General features: G+C 42.6%; 1 protein-coding gene across 26 annotated transcripts in view; it reads left to right on the top strand.

Annotated features, from left to right (window-relative positions):
* Window positions 1-25,186, top strand: part of ARHGAP26 (Rho GTPase activating protein 26) — a 431,139-nt gene that overhangs the window by 300,683 nt on the left and 105,270 nt on the right. For all 26 annotated transcript variants that reach the window (XR_010413044.1, XR_010413045.1, XR_010413042.1 and 23 more), the window contains one exon: window positions 18,404-18,563. Coding sequence is in view for 19 of the 26 variants with exons in the window: in XM_064596092.1 (XP_064452162.1) it covers window positions 18,404-18,563 (160 nt within the window). In the remaining 7 variants the exon portion in view is untranslated. The remainder of the gene's footprint in view (window positions 1-18,403; window positions 18,564-25,186) is intronic.

Genomic DNA, 25,186 nt, shown 5'->3' on the forward strand with positions numbered 1-25,186 from the left:
CCAGAGTAAACAAAGCTGATGAGAGACTTACCAAACAGGAAGATAGACCTTTTAAAAAGTGCCAGAATGCAATCCAGAGAAATAATGAAATGGAAAATATTTGAAGACACATGAAAGACAGAATTAGAAGGTCGAAAATATGTCTGTAGGACGTATAGAAGGCGAGACAGAATGCTAAGAGGTATCATTTGAAGAGATAAAGGCTGAGAATTTTCTTAAAGATGTGAAACCTCAGTTCCAGTCATCGAGACCAATTTTGAAGAGGAGAAAGAAGACTGAGTCTGCACAAATACACATTGTATAGAGAAAGTGCAGAACACTCTAGACAAAGAGAAAATCTATAACAAGAAACTCTTGATTTATAACTAAGAGCCCAACACCATTCCCACATCCCCTGGGAAAGTAGCGAAAGAACTTCCTGTCACTAGCCTTGCCCTTGGCACCTCCAGCCCTAGTAGTCGTACCAACAAGTTGAATGAGGCAGACATTTTTCTCCTTGAGCTTCTCTTTTGTGAAAGTGGTTTTAGACTGGTATCTTTTAGGTGTAGCATTTTATAGCTAAGCATCATTTGTTTCACTGTTTTACTATCACCTGTGATTTTAGGCTTAATCGTCTCCATTGGTCCAAGTTTTGGGGGTTAACCTTCTTTCTTCCAGATTGAGGTTTGCGCATAGAAATAGTAGTTACTATTTGGCAATTGCCTTAACAGCTCCACTGGCTTCATAGGCAGGAAATGAAATCTCTACATTTTTGTTGTAGACTTGACCTCTGCTTCTCCTTTCTGCATATGAACTGATCCATGTACCTCCTTTTTCTGGACTGCAATAGAGGTCTGAAGCTATAGCTCATTTTGAAAGCATCCCTGGGAGTGAATCATGTGCTAAGACACCTCACCTGTGGACAATCACAGATTTAATAAAAAATGAGAATATTCGAGTGCTGACAGGGGGGTGCATTTTTAGAGATAAGGACAATACAGAAAATTGCTCCAATCCTGATATAACATTCCTCATTTCTTTCTCATTATTTTTCATTTTGTGTTCCATGTTAGATATCAACAAGTCCCATGATGTAGGATTGTGACTTACATACCGCCCGCGATTTCTCTCCAGGGGAGTTGTGCTTAAATATGTGTTTGGTTGGGCCTCCAGATTGTTCTTACTCCTTCCTTTGATTTCTGTTAACAGAAGGGGATTGTTTTCTCAGCCCCTTGTGGGGACTCTTTGTTATTACCCATCACCATTACTGATTTCTCCCCCTTTGTCTTCCTCAGCATCTGACCACACAGTGCTTCGGTGCTGGTCAGACCTATGTGCTTCAGAGAATGTCTTTCTTTAATTTTCTCTTCTTTTTTTTTTTTTTTTTTCCTTTTCCTAACTCAGTCACACACACTGTTGCTTTGAACAGTTGTTTCCTATCCCCCTCTGTCTGGGAACTAGATTATTAATTTTTTTTTTTTGTCAGTGCTATAATTGAAATGCCCACATTTCAATTTCTGCTGTGTGCACTACCTAGAATTTAACTGGACAAGGCAGAGAGAGAAGCTGGAGGGGAGGTGGTCATGAAACATAAAAGCTTTTTATTTTCAAAATGGCTTGGAGCGTGCCCTTCCTGGGAGGGGGAAAGCAGCTACCATGGCAACAGGTGCTAGTCTGGGGGGACGCTGTAGTGATGCTGGTAGTGCAGGAGTCTGGAGAGTGGGGAGCAATACCCAGGAGTAGCACGAGCCCCCAGCAGGCTCTTTTCTAGTGATTAATTACTGCCATTTTTCATAATTGAGACTCTATGTTATGTATAGATGGGTAGGTTGGTGTTTGGTTTTGCTTCTAAGTGGCATAGAGAGCTGTGAGACAGCAGAACCGTAAGTCAAGGGCACAGGCCTCTAAGCCCCCCTCTGTCCATAACAGAGAACTGATCCAGTAGGCACCTGAGTGAGGAGACCCCTCTGCTTCGTGCAGGCAGATAACAAGCCCTCTTCCTCTACCCACTTCTCTCCCTTTGATGCAGCTCAGGCAGGGGCCTCTCTCCTGGTAAATGCCAATCTGCTCAATTGGGAGTTAACAGAGCATCAGTCTTCCCTGTCAGGTCTTCTTAGAAATGCCACCTCAGCTGCTTTCAGAGGTTCACCTTCACCATGGACCTCAAGCATCCCAAGCATGCTTTTTTTTTTTTTTTCTTTTGGACTCTTTTGTAGAGCAAGTTCTTATCATAGGTATTTTATTTTGTTCCCTCCCAGCTCAGAATGCTGAGCCTAATAAAGCTTGCCCAACAATGCTTAGTTCTGCTAATCGCTGACTTCCTGCTGCCTCTTAAATTGAGAGATCGGAAACAGGTTCAATATTCAGAGCGCCTTTCAAAAGGAGAAGCAAAACTAAGGCTATACAAACACACATCCTGGAGAAGCTGCAGAACACTATAGACAGAAAATCTATAAAGAAGAACTCTTGAGTAATAAAGAAGAGCCCCACAGCCATGGCCTACAATTCAAAGTTGGTTTTTAGGACTTTGTGGTCCGCTTACACTGTGCATCTTGCATTACCCACCCAGGCTCGAGGCAGACAGACTCTCAGTACACTGCTCATGAAAGATGGATTTCTTACCATGGCCTGCTTCACTGATACCATTCTCTGCCATCTCCTCATTATTTCTGCCTCCCTGAGCCTTCTGTTTAAATTTTTCCTCCTCTTCCTCTTCATCATCATCATCACCACCACCACCACCATCCTGCTGTGCACAGCCCTGGGTAGTTTTCAGAGCCTTTTTCACCTCTCTTCCTTGCTTTATCCTGACAACGTCCCCGTGAAGTAGATTGAGGTAGTAATGCGATTCTTGTGCGGACTCTGACAGCCACAAACATTTATGGGATGCCTCCGAAGTACCACAGCACTCACTGGGACGGGTGGGACATTTGGAAATCAGTGGGGCAGATATTCTGAAGCTCAGATCCCTTCAAGTCCTTTGGCCACCAGCCTGAAAATATTTCTAATAAATATTTATTAAGCACCTGTCCTGCCAGGTCTTGGGCATACATTGATAAATAAGGCAGATATGGTGTTTACCTTCGTGGAATTTACAAACCAGATGAGGGGGGGATTATGTCATTTCCTTTCCAGCTGTTTTCATTTGTGGTTCTAAAGCAGACCCCAGTATACTCCTGACTCCAAACACTGAGCCAAGGAAATTTATCCTTGCCCAGATTCATAGGGAAGGGTTTGATATCTCAGTAATATTTTTCATCCCCATTAAATTTCATGAAAGATACCTGGATTATAAATACAGGAACACCTTAATAGATGCAGAGCTATATTTATCTTTAAAAATAGAGGAGGTCATCTTTGGTATGTCTTATTACTTAGCTGTTACTTTTGTTCTGCTTGTCTGGAGACTGATTATTATGTCTGGCCCCTTTATAAAGTCACTGGATCAATAAACATTTAGAAAAAGGTCGGTATCGGGTGCCTGGGTGGCTCAGTCGGTTAAGGGTCTGCCTTCAGCTCAGGTCGTGATCCCAGGGTCCTGGGATCAAGCCCTGTGTTGGGCTCCCTCATCAGTGGAGAGCCTGCTTCTCCTTCTGCCCCTCCCCCCACTCGTTCTTTCAATCTCTCTCTCTCTCAAATAAGTAAAATCTTAAAAAAAGAAAAAGGTCGATATCATTAATAAAGAAATGCAACTTAAAGCCTGAGAGGCACGATACTATTTACTACTTATAAAAAATTTCAAAATAGTAATGCCTTAGGGGCCAGAGGAACAGGCATACTGAAACATTCTAGGTGAGAATGTAAATTGATAAAGATCTTCTAGGTGACAGTTTGGTAATATGTATTAAAAGTATTTATACCCTTTCATCCAGGAATTCTGTTTCTGTGAATTTATTCTAGAGAAAGAAAGTTGTACAAAAACATTTATTTGTGTATAGGTTTACTGAAGTGTTACTGGAAACAAAACATGAAAAACAATCTGAATGTCTAATAGGGGATTTCTTAAATATATTATGGAAGATCTATATAGTGGGATACTATACAACCATAAATATATTGAACGAGGCAATGGATGATATTTGAAAAGTTCATGGTAAAGCAGTAAAAACGGGTTATAGAGCTATGTGCATGCAGTATGATTCTAGGTTGTTTTAAAATGTGTGTCTGTGTGTGTCTGTCCATGTATGCCTGGGAAAAGCTTAGGCCATAATATCTATACCTTAAAACACTGGATGAAATTTAATTATTTCTGATTGGTCGAATTATGGGTGATTTTTATTTTCTTTGTGCTTTTCCATCTTTTTCAGTTATTCTCTGATGAATGCTTTTTACTTGTAGTACAAAAAAAAAAAAAAAAAGAAAACATGTATCTTAGGCTTTTTTCCCCCCTAATGATAGCCACTAAGAGAAAAAATAAAGGACAGCTATTTTTTTTTTTTAAAGATTTTATTTATTTATTTGACAGAGAGAGACACAGCGAGAGAGGGAACACAAGCAGGGGGAGTGGGAGGGGGAGAAGTAGGCTTCCCACCGAGCAGGGAGCCCGATGCGGGGCTTGATCCCAGGACGTCCTGGGATCATGACCTGAGCTGAAGGCAGATGTTTAACCATCTGAGCCACCCAGGTGCCCCAAGGACAGCTATTTAAAAATGGCCACTACCCTCAGGACCAAACTGACATCTGATGACATTTACTGATTCTTCTTCAGGAAGACAGAGCATTTTATTTCATAGGTTTACCCCTGTGTGTCCTGGGTGCACTGCTATGGGAGTCCTACATGAGTGTGTACATGTGTTAACTCCCACGTGGGAGTTTGTGTATGTGTAGTCACGTGTCACAGCCTTGCACTGCCGTGGTCCTTATGGGAGTTGCATAGATCGGTGTGTCCAGAAATGCTACCTGTGCTTGGCTGAGCGGTGTGGTTCACACCTCTGAGTCACGGCTGCATGCTCTCTCCTCTGATGGCCCAGGTACAGCTGCAGGTGTCCTCTCCTCACTGGGCCCAGAGTCTGAGGAGCTTTCACCTGCACCGGGGCTTTATGAGGCAGGAGAGAGTGGGTGCACGAATTCTTTGTTGAAAGCACTTGCTATTTACACCAGTTTTTTATCTTTCAATACCAATTCATGGAAAGGACTTGTTTGGGTGAGTTTAAGTACAAGTGATTTTTCTGGTATTTTTATAGTGAGCTCTGAACCCTGATCTTTCACAGAGTAGCAGGACTTCTTGAACCTTGCTCTTTTCTACCCTGAGGTTTTCCAAACACAAATGATCTTTTTAAAGGCTTACTCTTTTGTTTGTTTCCTGTCCTGTTTAATGATTACATAGCTTTTTACATAACCCAACCAAAGGCGGGCGCATGTCAACAGTCAAATTTTAGGAAGGTGGCCTTCTGTTTGCAGGACTGAGCAGTAGATCTATTAGCGACTTGCTTTTAGGAGGAGCCACTTCCTAACTGGATTGGGGCGATAGAGATGGATGGCATGGGGGAAGCAGCCAGCAGCCACGGGGCATTATCAGTGTCGTGTGGGAAAACATGGGGGTAGCAAAGATTAAAGATTTTGGTGCTTTCAACTGTGCTAAACAGCTCTTGACACAGACTTCAGAATGCCTGTGGAAAGGAAGTGAACTCTTCTAGAATGTAACTTTTAAAGAGGTCTCTGGTGGGCATCACTGATGCCTGTGTTTGAAGATAGGGCTTCTTAATTGCCTGTGCATTTGTGTGTATGATTTGTAGTCTTCTCCTAATTTGCAGACTTCTATACTGAACTCTTTAATGAAAGAGCTCAGCTCACATGTCTCCCCTTAAAGAGAGGCCTTCCCCAGCCCACCTAAGTTGGTCCTTCTCACCAGTTTTGATCACACACCCCTGTTTAATTTCTTCTTACCACTTTCTCAACCTGACATTCTTACTGCGTTCTTGTGTATTTTCTGTCTTCCTAATTGGAATGTAGTGCCAGTATATTGAAGGAAGAATCTTGTCAGTCTGGTTCACTGCTATATCCCAGTGCCTAGAAGTCATGGCATCTCATAGGTGTTCAGTCCATGGTAGGGAGGAGCCGATGTGGTACGTTTAGGAACATGCAGAAGGCCTGGGTAGTGGGAGCTGTGAATGAGGGCAGAAAGACATGACAGCAGGTTGGAGAGGTAGGCGGCGTCAAATCATGTGGGCTACAGTGAGGAGTTTGGAGTTACTTGAGGATCTGATGTTCTTAAGTTCTTTCATCTCTGAGGATTTATACCTGATCCAGACTGGTTTGCTAAAGTCAGCTGTTGATGGCTTTTCTACTGGGAATTGTGCACCGTGGTGTCCCTGAAGTGCTTCTTAAGACTTCACCGCCTTTCTCATCTGCATCTCCACTGCCATCAACTTGGCATTCTTCACCCGCCTTTCCAGATGAGCCCAGCAAAGCAAGGTGACAAAAGCTAAAGTGTCAGGCTTTGGTGCTTACACAAGTGAAAGCATTCCAGAACTTCGTCATTAAACACTTTGATTTCCCCACTGAAGGGTGTTGGGTTCAGGCTTTGTGAATGACACTCTCCGAGAGCCTGAATGATGGAGGGATCAGGACCCCAGATCTTCATTCCACTGTTTAAATCATTTGGCATCTCTGTTACCAGATACACTCTGCTGTTCTCTGCCTAATGATAGGTTGGGCTTCTCACATGGGATCCCTAGTTCCTGCTGGACACTGCACTTTGTTCTATAATTTGCTTCCAAAGGAGCAGAATTCAAGGAGTTTCTAGTTTTGTGCTGCCTATGAGGAAGATAAATCAGATTTTGCCAGGCATGCATTGAAGTAAGAACTCTATTGGCATAATTCCCTGATGAATCTATTTTTGTGATTCAGGCAGTAATACAACAGAAGGGTTTGTGCTCACTCTTACTCTAACATGTACTGCTACATATAAACATAATTATTTTATACATGTAAATAAATAAGGTGAGCTACTGTTTCACTTAGGCTTGAGCTTACATGGCAATTTTAGGAGATAACAATGTAGTGCAGCAAGGAGATAGGAGAGGTTGGCTCCAAGCTTCAGGGGTAGGGAGACATATGAAGGGGTAATCCACTCAGATTTTTTTCTGTCTTTTATGGGCTGTGAAAAGCATGTTGTCTTTTTTTTTTTTTTTTAAAGATTCTATTTATTTATTTGACAGAGAGAGAATGAGAGAGAGCAAGCACATGAGAGGGGGGAGGGTCAGAGGGAGAAGCAGACTCCCTGCTGAGCAGGGAGCCCAATGCGGGACTCGATCCGGGGACTCCAGGATCATGACCTGAGCCGAAGGCAGTCGCTTAACCAACTGAGCCACCCAGGCGCCCCAAGCATGTTGTCTTTTTAAAGAATTCTATTCTTTAGCGTGAGACAGATGAACATAGAGAATGTTGATGTTCTGTTCAAATAACTCTTCATGAATGTTAGAGATCTGGGACTTCTTTCATTGTTAGTACTGATTGAGCTCCAGAACGTTCCCATGGGGTGTCAGTCAGTTCCTGTATATGAAGAGCCATGAACTCTTCAGGACACCTTGATATAATTTTTTTTCTCTTAGTTGAATATCCACATGGAATTCAAAAGTTCTGTGATAGCTCATGTAGGCTTATAAATTTCAGTCATTTTGGTACATGGGCCCTTAAAATAAAGCCAGTTCTTTCAATCTTGGCCTCGCAGTTTGTTTCAGACTCAAGGTAAGGAATGCAATTTTCTGTCTGTTTCCTTTTTGGGGGTGGAAGTACCCTCCTTTTCAAAAATATGCCTGATGAGTTGTTTCCCTGATTTAAAATGTCTCCATGAAAGGAGATAGATGACCCAGGTTATGTGTATGTGACGTGCCTGCATATTTTTTTTTCTCTCTCTGTCAGTTGTCAGTCTCTTACTCTGCAGCTCTTCCATATTCCCATCTGTGGATTTGGAATCTTGGTTTGCCCTCCAGGAAGGAGTATGGTCCTTCCCATAAAAATGAGGTTTGTGTTTCATGGGACATGAGGAGTTCTGACTGTTGCGTGTCTCAGCCACTGTTATGGTGGGAGCTAAGCCACATGGCGAAGGGTCATTTGCTTAACCTTTGATTTAGCCCCTTTTGTCCCTGTCCTTTGATCTGTAAAATGGGACTAGTAATGAGGACCTGGCTTCAGAAGACTACTATTTATTTTAATTAATTAAATGGTAAAGATGGTTGAATTCAGTGGGCTTTATAATGACATGTGTAATGTTGGTGTTGTTTGTGGGTGACTGTTAGTTGGGTAACAGGTAAACTAGCACCTAGAGGCTGTTACGCTAGGCCTTCATTTCATGTTTGGCTCAACATTCTGTTATTCCGCCAAGTTCCTAGGGGAGGTCAGCACAATGACTAGTTAACAGAGACATAGGTCAAAGGCACAGTGCCTGATAGATTTTAGTTATTCAGATAAATGGGAAAGTGCTGTATTCTAGTTTTTACGGGTCTTAACTTCTGTGAATGGGTTTTATGCTGGTTTGTGAAGTTCTTCTATCTGTCTCTTACATCCCATGGAATTTGAGCCTGTAAGTTTTCGTAACTGAGACCTTTCTGAGTCTACAGAGAGGGGTGACAAGTATCGTTATCCCTCTGATCAGAATGTTCTCATTGCTTTTCATCTCATTGAGTCAAGAAAAAAGCTCTTAAAGCCCTATAGGATTTGCCACCCCGAAGGCCATTGCCTGTCTGACTTCCCCTAATACTTTCCCCTGTGCTCACTGTGTGGCAGGCATGCTGGCTTCCTTAGGTAGTGCCAGCATGCCACACATGTTCCTACTTGAGGCATCTGCATCTTTCGTTTGCTCTTCGTAGCTTTCTTCCCAGAGATTTGCGAGATTTGTGTGGCGTGCTTTCTTCCCTCCTTCAGGTTGTTTGTGCGTGCCTCTTTCTCGGTGACACCTTCCCTGACCACCCTGTCTCAAATGCTAATTGTCCCTTAGTCCTCCCTTTCCACCACATATTTTATTTGCTTATTGTCTGTCCTACCGCAAAAGAATACAAGCCAATTTGGGGAAGTGTCTGTTTTGTTCACTGCTCTATCCCTAGCACTTAAAGCAGTCCCTGGCATATAATGGACACTTGAAAATATTTGATCATTGAAAATACGTGGGGCACTTATTGGTCTCTGTTATGGGTCACTTTGTACCTCTTTCCTTGGATAGAAAGCCCTCAGGCAACTTCTCTATGACCTGACTTTTTGGACAGTGGTAGCCTAAAGGTGATAGGCTGAGCCACTGAAGGACGGTGTTGCCACCGACAGGAACTGATAGATTTGCAGCACGTGGTGCCATCAGGTTGGCATGCACAGAGGCAACTTTTAAACTTCTACTTATGTTCTGGTGTCTCTCTCTCGACTAGAGAATGTAAGCTTCAAAATAAATAAATCATCAGTAATGAATGTGAAAGGACCTTAGAAACTATAAAATGCTTTGAAAATGATAATTCCATTGGACTTGAGAATGTTTCAAATTGTTATACAATTTGAAATGGTTAAGTAATTTTCCAGGAAGAAGGGTTCTGTGGGCCAGCTTCTCTGTAGGTTTTTTTTTTTTTTTTTTTAAAGTGAGTGCTATTCCATCCAGGCATGTGAACTGGGTCCTAGAATACAGCTACAGGCTAGAACTTGAAGTGACCATGACCAGAGAGGGGAAAGCTCACCAGTTAACATCTGGATGGAAGGCATGTACCTTCTTTGTGCATAAGACTATTCAACTACCAAGTGGCTGAAATAGTGTAGGACAAATAGAACTCAGGTTGGCCTGTTGTTAGTCTTTGAATGACTGTGACTGCTTTCAGAAAATGAGGCAGTTTAGCAAAAGTACAATTCTCATTCTTAACAAAACCCAGCCTATTCTGAAGGGGGCCAATAATTCCCATGACCCAGATTAGTTTTCTACCAATAGAAAAGTTTCAAGTTTTATAATGCTGATGGGCAGCAATGAAGCTGAGATTCTTGTTTGCTTTCTAAACATCCTTTTAAAAATAATCAGGCTCTTCTTTTACCCATGATCTCTTTAAGGTTAGGCTTTGTAGAAAAGAGAGGCATGTGGGACAAAATGGCAGCCTGTGCCCTGTATATAATCTGTCTCACATGTGTTTGTACACACACACACACTGCATTGTCCCACAGCATGTAAGAGCAGTAGCTCTGGAATCAAACTGTAGATTCCCTGGCTTCAAATTCCATCTCTACCACTTATTTGATATGCAACCCTGGACAAATTGCTGAGTTTTCTGAGCGTTAACTTCTTCATGTGGGATAGTAGTAGAAGTTACCTTGTAGAGTTATTGTAAAGATCAAATGAGATAATCGATGGAGTGCTTCGTTCCTGACTTAGAGTTAAGTGCTGAGTTGCTGTTATTGTTGATGACAATTTTAATATAAACAGAGATAGGCAGGAAGTACAGGAGGTTTTCAGGAAGGGATGACATAAGAAAAAGACACAGGAGACATTATCCCAGAAGGTTTTGTAAGTATATTAGAAGGAGATTGGTATTATATTGTGAGCTTATGGTATATAATTTAATGCATATTATTAGGGAATGCATGTAATAATGATAATCATACCTTGTGAATATTTTATGGCCTTCATACCTTCCAGATGAGCAGTGTGGCCAAGGAGAGCCATGTGGTTTGTTACGTGCCTTCACCGTCAGGGTGAGCTGTCATGGCTACTCCCCCAACAACTCTCCCCAGCTTGGCAAATACTCTAAGACCCCAGTAGTTTACATGGACCTTTAAACCAGACATTTAGTGCAGCTGAGCCTTGATATCCTTAGATGAAGGTGGCCTCCCAAAGCGTGTGTGTACATGTCCCTTTTTTTTCCCCTCAATATCTGATAGGCCCCAGGGGTGTGGCACTGAGGGAGGTTAATACCATCTCTTTTCTCTTGGAATCAGTGGGGGAGATAGACAATGACAATTCCATGAATGATGACCTAATTCAGTAAGTGCCAGGAAGGAGAATTGAGGAATTAGCATTGTAACAAGATACCTGGCCTAGTACAGAGTGTCTGGAAAGACCTCTCTGAGGAAGTAAGAGTAGTAGGTAGGAAAGAGACAGATCAAGAGGGGCTGCAGAGTTTCCGTGGTGAAGGGATCAGCATGATGAAGGAGGCACCCAGTCCTAAAGAGATTTTTAGCCCAGAGATTAATGAGCAAAGGGGGCATGACGGAGAAGGACCTGGAAAGGTTAGGTGGGCCATTGCAGGATCTTGTAGGCCATGCCAGGGGTTTCCATCTTGAAATTAAGAATAGTCAGAAGCCTTTGGTGGGTTTTAAACAGGTAATAGTGTTGCATTGGAGGAAACCAGAGTGGAAATAGAGCTGGTTGCACTCTTTCCCTTTTTTTTTTTATTATTTTTATTTTTTATTTTTTTCCCTTTTGTGTGAAGAGTTCTTAGCACCAAGTGTGCTTTTGTAAGCAGGTGTTGGAGTTGACATATATAAAACTGGGCAGTACTTAACACCTTAGCAGTGAGGTTCACCAATCTGAAATATAATTTATACATTTCACCAAAAGCAGAGGAGACATTGGTAGTTATTCACACAGCTTTGAGACCTTGGATGAAAGCAGTGCAACCTGGATGGATGGACGTACGGCCATAATTGTCTTTGGTGGGCGGTGGAGGGGGGCGGGTGTGAGGCTGGGAAACTATGCTTCCAGGCACTCCTCCTGTTTTCCTTTCAATTTGCTCTTCTCTCTCAGTCTTACAGTGTTGATACTCTTTCATCATTAGGAAGTAGCTCTCTGTGCCCGCCAACTACAAATGGACTGCCCTCAAATTTGAGGGGTCTTTCCCCATTTCCATGATTGTGTCAGGTGTGCCACCTGCAGGAAGGGAGAAGAAACAGTGGTTAGTCCAGTATCACTCTCAGGGGCATAAACAATTTTTCTCCTGAGTTTTTGGGTTTTTCCCCCCTTCTTTTACTTTAGTAATTTGGGTGGGGAATGTAGGAGCAGCATTTGTTTTTTTGTTGTATCGACTATTCACCACAGGCTCAAACATGTAACTGCTCTGTGTATTCATTTTTGGTTGGGTTTTCTAAGGAAAAATTTGTCTCTTTAAGCCTAGGCTGAGCTGACCCTAAGTGGTGTGGGAACAGCAAAGTGCCATGGTGATATGGGCTTCCTCTCCTGGCTCTGCCCTTCATGGGCCTTGTGGCCTCAGGCAAATTACTTAACTTCCCAGCGCCTTAGTTTCATCATCTGTAAAATGGCAGTGATAGTCTTACCTACCTGCCTCAAAGGGTTTTCTTTCTTTTTTTTTTTTTAAAGATTTTATTTATTTATTTATTTGAGAGAGAGAGAGAAACAGCATGAAAGGGGATAGGGTCAGAGGGAGAAGCAGGCTCCCCGCTGAGCCGGGAACCCGATGTGGGACTCGATCCCAGGACCCTGGGATCATGACCCGAGCCAAAGGCAGTTGCTTAACCAACTGAGCCACCCAGGCGCCCCCAAAGGGTTTTCTTGAAGATTATATCCACCATAAGCACCGACTGAACGGTTCAAAGCTTTAAGTATGGCTTCTCACTGGATGACCATTCCCAGAAGAATGTTGAATACAGCTGATGAGCACGACCCAAGTCAATACACAGAACGATCTATTTTAAACTCTATTTCTGGTGCCAGCCATTGGGACAGCCCAGCAAAGCTGTATTTATGGCTCTGATGGGTTTCCTTGGCACAGGCCTGCCCAGCACCATTTAGACTGGTCCAGTCTTACCAAGTCCTGGTAGTATCCAGGCAACACACACACACAGACTCACTTACTAGAAAACATGTAGCCACTGAGGGGCAGGGATTCCCCTCAGCACTCCCCATTATAGACTAAGGATGAATTTGAAGTTGTTGAAAGGAACCACATTACCAATTCTGAAAATTAAATTTGACTTGTTAGCCACAAAAAGAGCATAGTTCCAGTAGCTTCATCTCCAGCTCATCCTTCTCAGCCCCAGAGCTTGGAGCTTCTCTGCCCCTGGATGGTAGTAGAGAGAAGAGTGATACTGACTACAGCTTCAGGGCCCACCCACCCAACCACTTTCAGAATAGGTAACCCTGGGCCTGCCTGGTACTGCCTGCCTGTGTGCTCCAGAGGATGCCCTTCAAATCATGATCCAGCCCCCAGTCCAGAGACGCTCATGAGAGGGGGAACAGTCGGTGTAGAAACGTGCCGTGGAATGACTGTGAACACAGTCATTTAGAGGAATGAGCTCTGTGTGGCCTCCAGGCAGGGGAATGTTTGGAGCTAGGCTTTGCAGGGGGGTGGACTTCGGATGGGGAGGACTTGCTAGGCAGGCCAGGGACAAAGTGGTGCTCCTGAAGGCAGAGTGAGCTTGGTGGGTTTGCTGTTGGCTGTTAGGCTCCCAGTCTGTCGTGCCAGAGGTACTTGGGGGGAAGTGATGGGTAATAAGTAATACTATGTTCTGGGCTCTTCTATAGTTTTGAAGTATTTTGTAATTTTTAAAAAGGAAGAAAGAAAAACAAAAGAATAATAAGATGAGAAATACAAAATGTCAGGTAACAGAAGTCCTGAAAATATAGGTGGAGGAGTGAGGGCTCTGCCCCAGGTAGAAAGAAGCAGGCCTCCCAAGGTTCCTGCACAGGATACGGAGTGACAGCACCAAACACTGTGATTTGATTGATTGATTGATTGATTGATTTAAAAGATTTTATTTATTTATTTGACAGAGAGAGACACAGCGAGAGAGGGAACACAAGCAGGGGGAGTGGGAGAGGGAGAAGCAGGCTCCCTGCCGAGCAGGGAGCCTGATGCGGGACTCGATCCAGGGACTCCAGGATCATGACCTGAGCCGAAGGCAGTCGCTTAACCAACTGAGCCACCCAGGCGCCCAAACACTGTGATTTTAAATTAGCAGTTGCTGCTACTTCTCCCATTATCGTCACCACTGCCTTGACTGCCACCATGAACAATGGCAGCTGTCTTTTATTACACCATTATTTCAGGCCAAGAGATTTATTCACCTCATCTTACTTAATCAGCCTTAAAACTTTATGAGGGTAGGTATTATTGCTCCTGTTTTCCAGGTGAAAAAATAGGCTTAGAGCTGCCAAGTGACTTGTCTGCTGTCTTCCAGCTGGGAATATCTGTCTGACTCCAGCCCCTGTGCTTACTGTGCTTTACTGTCTCCTTAGGCCTTTTTTTCCATATTTGTAAACTGGAGATAATATTTGTACTCTCTACCGGTGGAGTAGCACTTTTCAAATTTTAAGTCATGGCACATTAGGGGTGTGTGAAACTGAATTAAGATGGAATAGAATAGAAAATATCAACATTCATCACCCTTACTATTCCTGAAATTTTTGTTTCTGGTTTGTGTGTGTGTCTTTCTGTTTATGTATATATGTATGCATGCCCTAGTGAAATGTTATGTAGGAAAATGTATTCCCTACCATGGGACATTGTCAGAAAGTTGCAGAGCTACTGCGTTCTTTGAGATATCATGAAGGTCGAATAAACATAAAACGTAGTTGCTGAGCTCCTTAGAAACTCTAAAACACCCTGCAAGTGTAAATTGGGATCATTATTTAACCCTGGAACCTGAAGCACGGCATGGCAGGTCAGTGTCGCTGTGCTGTTCTACCAGCCATGCGGTCTATTGCAGGAAGTGCTAACCTGTCACCACATTGTGTCCAGTGGAGCCAGGACTTAGCTTTGACACTCCTTCCTTGACACAGCACTCCAGACCTCAAGATGGAAGCTATTTGCAAACCCAGCAATAGGCTTATGTTTTGTTGGCAGACATCAGGCCCAGTCTGTGGTTATAAAGCACTGCTTGGCACTTCCAGAGTCATGGCTCTCATTTAGACAAAGGAAAACAGATGTGATCCCTATAACAGCACAGGGGCACTGCATTACAAGCCCCAAAGGGGTTGACTTCTCTCTCCTCCTCTCATAACACTCCCACCATCATCCTCATCTGGAAATGATTTACCTCCTTCTGCCTCTCAGAGGTCATCGGACCAATCCAGAGTCCCCACCCATTTCCCCTTACAGAAAGGTGCAAGAGACCCCTCCGCCAAGGCCATTTTCCTTAGAACATGCTCTTTCCTCATTAATTGTATTTCATGAGGGAACTGCTGGTAACATGGGGTGCCAGTCCCCCAACAACTGCCCTGAAGGCATGCTTTTAAGGAGATACACTGCTTTTCAGCTAATGTAGCAAACTCAGTGGTCACAAAAGGAACTGTGTCTCCCCCCGGTTGAAATCACATGTGTAACTCTGTTTCTGCAACCTGGAAAGGAAGCCTATAGAATTGGCAGTTCTTGCAGAAGGCACCACAGAAAAGTCCATGTCGACCTAGGGATCTGAAAGGCATGTCAGAGACTCCTTCAGTGGAATGTGCAATGCACAAGAAACTTTTGTGTATGGATTTTAAGTCAAGACTCAACATGACATTCTGGACTACGTGAGGAAGAGCTCAAGCAGCTCAATTACCCACCCACAAAGTAAGCTCTTGGTGTTTTACAGACCTCACTAATGAATGAGTCCCGTGGCCTCTGCTGGACTAGCCTTCCCAGTGCTCTGCCAGCCTGCCTCCCACACACCTGTAAATTTGTCAAGCTATAATGGATGGCTGGTGCCAGTAGAGGCTGAGGTCTATGCCTCTTTCCCCAGGATACAGAGAGATCTCAAGCCATTAATAATTCATTCTAGAGTAATGAACATAGCCATATGAACTTGTGAGCAGTAATAATCAAGTGACAGATCAATTTATTACTTCAGTATGCCAAAAGATAATGGTAGTCAGTCTACAAAAGTTAAAACTTTCCCCAAAAAAAGTTTCATAAGCCTTAGATCAATGTGTTTTTTAAGTTCTAAAATAAAACAGATTTTTAAAAAGGAAATGAATTATGTTGGGTAATGGCCTCAAGCCTTTTTATATTCAGAGTTGCTTATCTAGAATTACTGTACCTTTTTTCCCAATGCCTTTGGGCACTGGGGCCTGCAAATTAGAGTAACTGTTATTCATTAATTAAATCTAAGAAATGAAACACAACTCCAGGCTTTGAAAAAGGAGGTTGGAATAGTTGAGATATATTCCCCTCCAAAAAATCATCGATAATAATTGGAGGTTTTATGCGTAAGTAGCTGGATTGGGAACAGTTGTTTTATGCCTACCCAGACACATCCCATTTAACACCTCATGAGTATTCGTTGGACTTCTCCTGGGCCAGGCACTGTGCTCAGTGGGGGTGTTACCACTTAAAATAAGCACAGTCTCTATCCTAAGACAGTGGAGAGACATTACTAACATGTAATAAAGATAATACTTCTGCCTTCATTGAGAGGCAGAGGATTGGGGAAAGACTGGACAGAGACTGCAGAAAGGAAGGGGGCCATTTGAGAAGAATAAGAGAACATTCTAGGCAGTGGAATGACAAAGGCAGATAGGTGTGAAAGTGGGGAGAGGATGGGTAGTAAATTGCTGTAATAATAATCACTATGTTTCCCACACATTACCATATTTAATGTGCACAGCCACCTCATCAAGTAAACTTATTATTCACCTCCCCTCCCCTTCAAAGCTTAGACGTTGAGTCGCTTGTCCAGGGACCTAGAGCTGGGAGGTGGCAGAGGAGGGCTTAGAGGTGAGTTGGGAAAGGAGTCTGGGCTTTACATTAAAGACAATGGAGCCCATCAAGGGTTTATAATCATTATCAGAACAGTCAAACAATAGCAGCATTGCTAAATACTTTACACACACCGTGTCATTGTATAAGGGCACGGAATTCACTTCCTGCACACAGGAGCCCATGATGAAAGGAGTGATGTTACAAGCAGCTTGTAAATGGGCATAGTTGCTGATTGACTGAGTTACAGAACCAAAGTCTTTCCCCTTGCTGGGTAAGAACCTGACCCTCTGCATTGAATGTGAGACAGAAATGTGATACAGCTCTGGGTAGATGGGAAGCTATGTAAGTAAAATCAAGACCTTCCACTAGAACTCAAAAAATGTTTGCAAAATACTTTTATGTGGACCAGAAACAGGACAGTATATCAGTGGCAACTCTCCTTGCTTAGCAGTCAAAAGGCAAGTTCTCTTTGTATCTGGCTGGTTCCACAGTTAAAAGTTTCACGGACCTAACCACCCCCTGCCCCTTTCAGAGGAGAAGGGTTTTTTTTATGACATTAGACTTATAGCCCTAGAAAATTATAGAAAAGTCCACATCTGCTGATAAAATTGGTTGATGTAGTAATTTCAGTGAAGGTTCAGTTTCACCACCAGCACTTTAAGGCAGTAGAACGTCTTCTCCTCCTACAAAATAGAAGTATTCAAGAGAAACAGTGCAGGCATTTATAGAATTGTGTGAAAAAATACTCTGTATAAATAGCACTAAATGCTAGGGAGGTATGTCTGTGCAAACTGCTATCTCTGTCCAATTTCTCTCTAGTTTCTAGTAATGAATAGTTTCCTTTTTCTAACAGGTGATTTAGGGAAGCCCCTAATATTTTCTTAACAATACTAAATTGGGCTTAACTTTTAACTTATTTGTTGTCAATAGATCATTTGTGTATTTTTAAACACAGGGCCAGCAAATGAACAATTAAGTTTTGTGGCTAGGTCACAGTTTGGAGTTCAGATATATGTTTTGAGTACGTTTATCCAAAAATATGTATATGTATTTAGCAGATCACTTAGATCCAGCTACTGCTGACCCTGTGTGTTCGTGAGATTTTGCGTATAAGTGACAGGATAAACACAGCCCCATGGACACACAGTAGTGCACTTTTATTTCTGTTTATGCCGTATGTGTTGCTTAATGTAAGCCACATGTTTAATGCAATGGGGTTTAATACTCTGAGCCTAAAGTGCTGAATTTCCTAAGATCTATTAGTCTTAAAAATTAGGTCTTGTTTCGTGCCTGTATTTGCAAATGTATTAAAGCCATCAAGAGTTTTTATATTTGCACTAGAGAAAATGCTAAAGATCACAGTGGTTTAAGCAACAGCCAAGTATAAAAAGCTGGGATATGATAAAAAGTAATTTAAAAAATTCTGTACCTCCTAAATGAAAACTCTACCTCGAATGGTGGTTTTTATAAAAGAGATGAGCAGTTAGCTGGATTTGCAGAACAGGGATTCAGATGTGCAAAGTTTTACATTTTGGAGGGCAGCTGCTTTGGTTGGTTGGTTGGTTGGGTTGGTGGTTGGTAGGCAAAACAGAATTGGGTAAAGGAGTGTCATGTCCTGGAAGAGCAAAATAGCCAGAATACTAAAGATTTCTGAAAACTTTGGGGGACAAAAATACAAGTAGAGAAGTCTCTCTTTGGACTCAAAGACATCCTAAGACGTCCCAGAGTCTGGCTCCTATCGGATGAGGAGTCTGAAGATAGGGAAGTCAGCTATCTATTTGTACTGTCTTTCTCTCATTTGTGCCTTTTCTTTTCCTTCCTCCCAGTGTTGCTAACAACCACAAGCAGAATCTGATGACAGTGGCAAACCTCGGTGTGGTGTTTGGACCCACCCTGCTGCGTCCTCAGGAAGAAACAGTAGCAGCCATCATGGACATCAAGTTTCAGAACATTGTTATTGAGATCCTAATAGAAAATCACGAAAAGGTAATATATCATTGGTCACTGGGAGTGGAGATTTGTCTTTGGGGGAACCTGAGTTGGAAATGGCATTCAGGGTTGAAGCAGGTTCCCATTGCTAATGACTCTTACACCATGATGCTGCTGAAGCTGCTGCTGATGGTGGTGAGGTTGGTGGTAGTCATCATCTTGTCATGCAGCAGTGGCCAAATGGAGAGTCAGGGAGAGCAGTGGTGGTTATGGTAGTGGTTATTGTGGGCAACGTTGGTTGAGCATTTTTCTGTCCTGAGAACTGGGCTAAGTGCTTTATATGGGTTGTTACTGTATCCTCACGACAATCCAGTGAAAGAGGCATTCTTATGAGCCTCCTTTAGAAAATGACCCTTACCCATTTTTTACGTGGTTGTCTTCTCATGAAGTTGAGGTTTTTCCCTTAATATTAGGGAGAGTAACCTTTTTTTTATCCCAAGTGCCAATATTTTTCCTAATCTGTAGTTTACCCTCCAGTTCTCTAAATGTATTTTTTCATACTGTGTCTGTTGGGAGGAGTCTGTCTTGTCTTTTAGGGCCGTGGAGTTTCTGGTCTTTCTTAAAAGATCTCTCTCATCCCACATAATGAAGTTTGTCAACAGAGCTGCCCTTACAAAACTTGGATGGGGGCCATGAAGTTTTATGCATCTGTCCCACCTTAGTTCCGAGGAGCACATCCTTAAGAAGCTTCTCAGAACTTGTAGGGTCCCCTAGAACACCATTTGATAGCCACAGTGCTGGGATATAATAAAAAGTAATTTAAAAAATTCTGTACCTCCTAAATGAAAACTCTACCTCGAATGGTGGTTTAATTGTGCTAGATAATCTAGCCTGTAAAATAAATCTGTAGTCAGACCACTTCTTATCACTTGTCTTCACTGATAATACTCTGACACAAGCCATCATCATCTCTTGTCTCAATATTTACAACAGCATCCTCGTTTGTTCCCTTCCCCTACCCTTGGCCTGTCTATTTTGGTAACAGCCACCAGAGTGAGATTTTTTCAGTGCTAAGTCAAATCATATCATTTGTCTGCTGATTACCTTCCAGGGACTTCCCATTTCATGGCATGGAAGTCAGAGCCCTTATAAGAGCCTGGAAGGTCCTACACAGGCTCTGTTACTTACCTCATCTCATCTACGGCCTTCTGTTTTAGTTCACTCCAATGGCCACCTTGACTGCCTTGCTGTTCATTACACGTCACAGCATGCACACCTCAAGGCCTTTGCAGTTGCTTTTCCCAGCACTTGGAATGGTCTTTCTCCACGGAACTTTATGGCATACTTCCTCACCTCTTTTAGGCCTTCTAAATGAGGCCTACCTAGATCTTTCTGTTTAAAATTGCATATATTTCCAACTCCAACATTCCCCTTCTCCCTGATACTGTTTTATATCTCCACAGCATTTTACAACTTCCTACTATAGTACATAATTTGCCTACTGGTTAAATATCTTGCCTTTCTGACCTCCACTAGGATATATGCTTCTTGCATGCAGGGACTTTTATCTGTTTTGTCCGCTGCTTTATCCCCAGGTCCTCAGTAGGCACTCATATGTGTTGGATGAACGAATGGGCCCTTGTGGTATCTGGCCTCCAAATGGTTCCAAGTGACCCTTTGTCACCTGGTATTCACTGCTCTGTATAGTCCCCTCTCTGAAGAGGGGATCCTAGTATTGATCCCAATGTGATTAATAGGAAATTACAAAACTAATGGAGACTGACTCTGGAGACTGATCAAATAAGAACTTGCAGCATTTGCTTTGGCTTCTGGACTTGCATATTCTAGGGGAAACAAGCTACCATGTTGTGACATAACCCTGTGGGGAGGAAGTGAGGCTTCCTGCCAACAAGCAGACCAGGTGGGCCGCTATATGAGTGAGTCACTTGGATGTCAATCCTTTAATCCTGGTCAGTCCTTCAGATGATGCAGCCCCAATGGACATCTTGTGTGCAATGTCATAAGAGACCAGTGAGCTAAGCCCCTCCTGAATTCCTGACTCATAAAAACTGGAGAGACACTAAATGTTTTAAGCCACTAAGTTTTCAAGGTAATTTGTTGTGGAGCATTAATAACTACTAAAGAACCTCTGAATATAAACTTTCACAAAGTAACAAGTATCCTGCGAAGTTGTTTAAGTGGCATGGCCTTCCTTTTACATGGTTAATAAAGAGATAGGAAATCAAATGATTTATTTGAAGAAATTATCTTTTCTCTATTCCAAATTTTGGACCTCCATCCAGCCACCTCCCTCAAATATAGTTAAATCAGGTATAAGTAAACTTTATGTGATATATGAAAAAAATGAACTTGTGAAAAGGGAATATAATTGAATAGCAGTTAAAAATGGTTTCTAGGGATGCCTCAGTGGCTCAGTTGGTTAAACGTCTGCCTTCGGCTCAGGTCATGATCCCAGGGTCCTGGGATCAAGCCCTGTGTTGGGTTCCCTGCTCAGCAAGGGAGCTGCTTCTCCCTCTGCCTGCCACTCCCCCTGCGTGTGCACGCCCTCTGTCAAATAAATAAATAAAAATCTTTTTTAAAAACTGGTTTCTAAAGACAAACCATATGGGGGCGCCTGGGTGGCTCAGTTGGTTAAGCGACTGCCTTCGGCTCAGGTCATGATCCTGGAGTCCCGGGATCGAGTCCCGCATCGGGCTCCCTGCTCAGCAGGGGGTCTGCTTCTCCCTCTGCCCTCTTCCCTCTTGTGCTGTCTCTCATTCTCTCTCTCTCAAATAAATAAAATCTTTAAAAAAAAAAAAAAAGACAAACCATCTGGATTCAAATCTGCCACCTCTTTCTAGTTATGTGACCATGAACAGATTACTTAACTTCTCTGTGCTCAGTCTAACTGCTGGAACAAATAACCCCCAAATATCAGTGACTCAGGAGGATAGAAGTTTATCTCTTGCTCACAAAAGAGTTCTCCGTGGGTATTACGAAGGTGGTATCCTCTGTGGCAATTAAGCAACTCAGGTGCCTTCCATCTAGTTGTTTTTACCAGATGGTAAAAGTTTACCAGAAAGGTAAAACTGCCTTCTGCTCTGCAGATTTCTGCAATCAACCAGTTGGGTGCAATGAGAGAGTCTGGAAGACTGGGTAAGATTGTATAGACTAAGCACAGAGGATGCTTTCCTTATTTTCTTCCACATTCCGTTGGTCAGAAGTCGGTCACATGGCAACATCTAACTGTAAGGGAGGCTGGGAAAGCAAGCTAACTGTGTGCTTAGAGCAAGGGGAAGCGAGTTTGATGACCAACTAGCCAGTTAGCCACATTCCGTCAGTTGGTTTTCTCTGAGGATTAAATAAGGTATGATATGTAAAGGACTTAGCCAGGAATCTGGCATGACATAAGGTTTAATAACTGTAAACCATTGTTTTTAGCAGTCTCAACAGAGTGCTCTGAAAATAGAGCTCAAGTCCACTTCTGCATGTCACATGTCCCCCTCTCCCAAAATAAAACTTTTTGTAATTTGATCTTTTCTTTAATAAAATATTAAATGTTGAGACAGATATGCAAAGAATGAACAGTGTGATTATGTTCCATCTCCTCAAAGGGGCGGTATTTAAGCCTATAAACAGGCAGTGTCCAATGATTTTTTGAACTATAACTCTTCTTGGTGTCTTTGGGCTTTCAAAGCCAGCAAGCAAATTCAAAAGTAGCATGATAGAAAAAAGGACCAGAAAGTGCTAATAACAATATTGAAACTTGGGTAAACAAGCAGCCATCCTGCCAAAGGCACAAAATACAGAAATAGAAATGAAATATGAAGTGCATGGCCAGGACTGTAAGTATATGGGCAAGAACTGGTGGAAAATACTCATCTGGTTTGGTGGGTTATAAATTATGGTACTCTCTGCTGTGTATTTGTTAAGGTACCTACAGTATTAAGAGTATTACACTTCTTCATTATATGTTCCTTTTCATTAGTCTTTGCCAGAGAGTGGGATGAATCACATTGAGGGTTTATGTTCCTGTGGGAGCCAGTGATGAAAGAGTATGACTGAAAACATTTCTGGGATGAAGACTGCCCCAGAGTGCCTGTTCCCAGTCCTGAAGGAGCCTAGTGTACCATCTTGATAGAGGTTTTTTAATCGGGGGTCCACGATGGGCCAAAGTTTGCAAGACCTGGATATGTGCATTCTTCTGGGGGGAAAGTCCTTCATATTCATCAGGTTTGCCTTTCTGGTAAAAACAACTTAGAATAAGTCAACTAGACTCCTTTTTAAATATAGCTTTAGGTCTGGTCTGGTATAAAATGAGCAGTTCCTGCTTTAGGCTCCTTTTGGAGCCTATGAAGTTCACCTAATAGAAATCCTAAGCATCCATGGCCATGCTCTGGCCCCTGGCTTTCTGGAGATGATGCTTTGGATAAATATCCCCCCAGTAAACTGAACTGTAGTCATCAAATCCAGAGCACTCTTATGTCCTCAGATGAATATTGTCGGAGACTTATTCTTTAAAATTTACACTATTAACATCTTAGTTAATATTTAATGAGTATTCCCTTAGACTTGGCTATAATTTTCTAGAAATATGCACATACATACACAAATGTCCATGAGTGACTACTTTTCTAACTTTAGTGTCACAAGTTGGACAAAATTCTGAAACCCCACTTGAAGAAATGCTTTCACAGCATCTTTTTATCCTATCTGCCAACAAGAAGCATGAGATAGTATATGCCGTCTTGCTTGAAACAAGGTCTAAAATGTATGTCCCCCGCAATGACTGGCGTAATACTCTCTCATGTTGTTAAGAACATTTTGTAGAAGGTGTTTCATTGGTCCCTTGGAATAAAATTAGGTAACAGATGTGTAGTAACAGTAGACAGAAGTAATAGAAGATAGTACCAAAAGAGGGTATGGTGGCCCAGGCATCTAGCCACTGGAGCCACTCCGAGACAGAGAGAACCATAAGATGCCTGTTGTAGTTATCTATTCCTGCATAACAGATCATCTCCAAACCTAGTGACTTAAAACAGCAAGGATTATTTTTTTTTTTTTGCTCTCAATTCTGTGGGTCAGAAATTTGGGGAGGGCTCCTGTGTGTCCCATATGGTATCTGCTGGGGAGGTTTGACTGCAGCTGGCTGATCCAAGATGGCCTTAATCCACATGTCTGGAACCTGGGAACTAGCTGTCAGCTGGGACACCTTGGTTCTCTTCTCTGTGGCCTCTTTATCTCCATGTGATCCCTCTTCACTTGATAGTCTGGGCCAGACTTCCAAGGGGGCAAACACAGAAGCCACAAGGCCTCCTAAGGCGTCAGCCTGGAATAGACAGAGTGTCGCTTCAGCCACATTGTGTTGGTCAAAGCAAGTCACCAGACCAACCAGATTGAAGAGGTGGGAAAGAGACCCCACCTCTGGCTGAGAGAAGCCGTGTGCACATAGAGGGGAAGGGGCAGTTGTGAGCTGCCATCTGTGTAGGTGTTCTGCCATAAGGCCTCACTCCCTATGCCTGGCAAGTTCCTGTTGGAAAAGGCATGGCTTTCTTATGAGAAGCTTGCGCTGAACACAGGCAGTTCCTTGGTATTTCTTACAGAAAGCGCTCTTCTCCTTCTTAGCATTGCCAATTTTTACACAGCCAGGGGGCATCAAACATTTGTTGATACTGACAAGTCAGTCCTCAAATACCCTTTGGTATTGAGCCTCAGTGTGGAGAACTAACTCATCTATGTCTAAAACTGGAAAAACATCTTTGTCTTTAAAATTGACATTTAAAAGAGGGGGGCAGGGAATGTTTTCTAGCCATAAAATTCAGCTGCTTTTACCTGATGAAACGTCTTTTTTTTTTTTTTAAGAGAAGGAAAAAGGCTTCTGTGTTTGAACTGGCTAAAGTATATGGCTAAAGCATATGCCCAGAAACTCAGTCCTTCACCTCCCCCGGCAGACCCAGTGAGGAGAGCGATGTTTGGAATAGTTGTAGGAGATAAATATCCCACAGTAAGTGGAGGCAGAGAGGAAAAAGCCAGAAGATAGGGACTATGTTTGGGGGCTGGTGGGGATCTTCCTTTTCCATGTTTGGTAATATATACTGATTTACTTACTCTGTTGAAGGTAATGGATCTTTGTAATGTACATAGTTTAGAAGCAGTAACAGTTAACTTTTATTATAGCTTCTTATCCACAAGATACTGTGCTAAGCAGCTTTATATCATCATATCATTTAATTTTTACAAGGTCCATATTTTTACCTCTAGTTTACAAATTATGAACCTGAAGTGTAAAGAGTTTAAGAAACAGACCTTAGGAGAGGAACTAGATCTGAACTGCTTTTACAACCCAAGCTGCTCAAATCTGCTCTAGTTTATCTCTGTGCCATGCATTTATTGAGCATCTACTACTGGCTGGAAAGGAATAAGAGGGGACCTTTTTCCCAAGGCCCTCCGATTTTATCAGGGTATGACTAAGCATGATACAGCATGCTAAGTGACTTCCAGTAAGACGAGTCAAGTGTATGGCATCACTGAAGAGAAATCACTTAATTCTGCTTGTACCGGGCTCAGACAGATAAAGACATTTTCTAGGCAGAGAAAGAGTTGAGACATGAGGGACAGCCTTCTAGGGATTAATTAACTCATGTGTGTTAAAATGACATGGTTGTGAAAGAATGTGGGTT

The sequence above is a fragment of the Mirounga angustirostris genome, unplaced genomic scaffold (assembly GCF_029215605.1).
Source record: "Mirounga angustirostris isolate CCGP_5_RB_7025 unplaced genomic scaffold, mMirAng1.0.hap1 SCAF_7, whole genome shotgun sequence".
Taxonomy (NCBI): Eukaryota; Metazoa; Chordata; class Mammalia; order Carnivora; family Phocidae; genus Mirounga; species Mirounga angustirostris.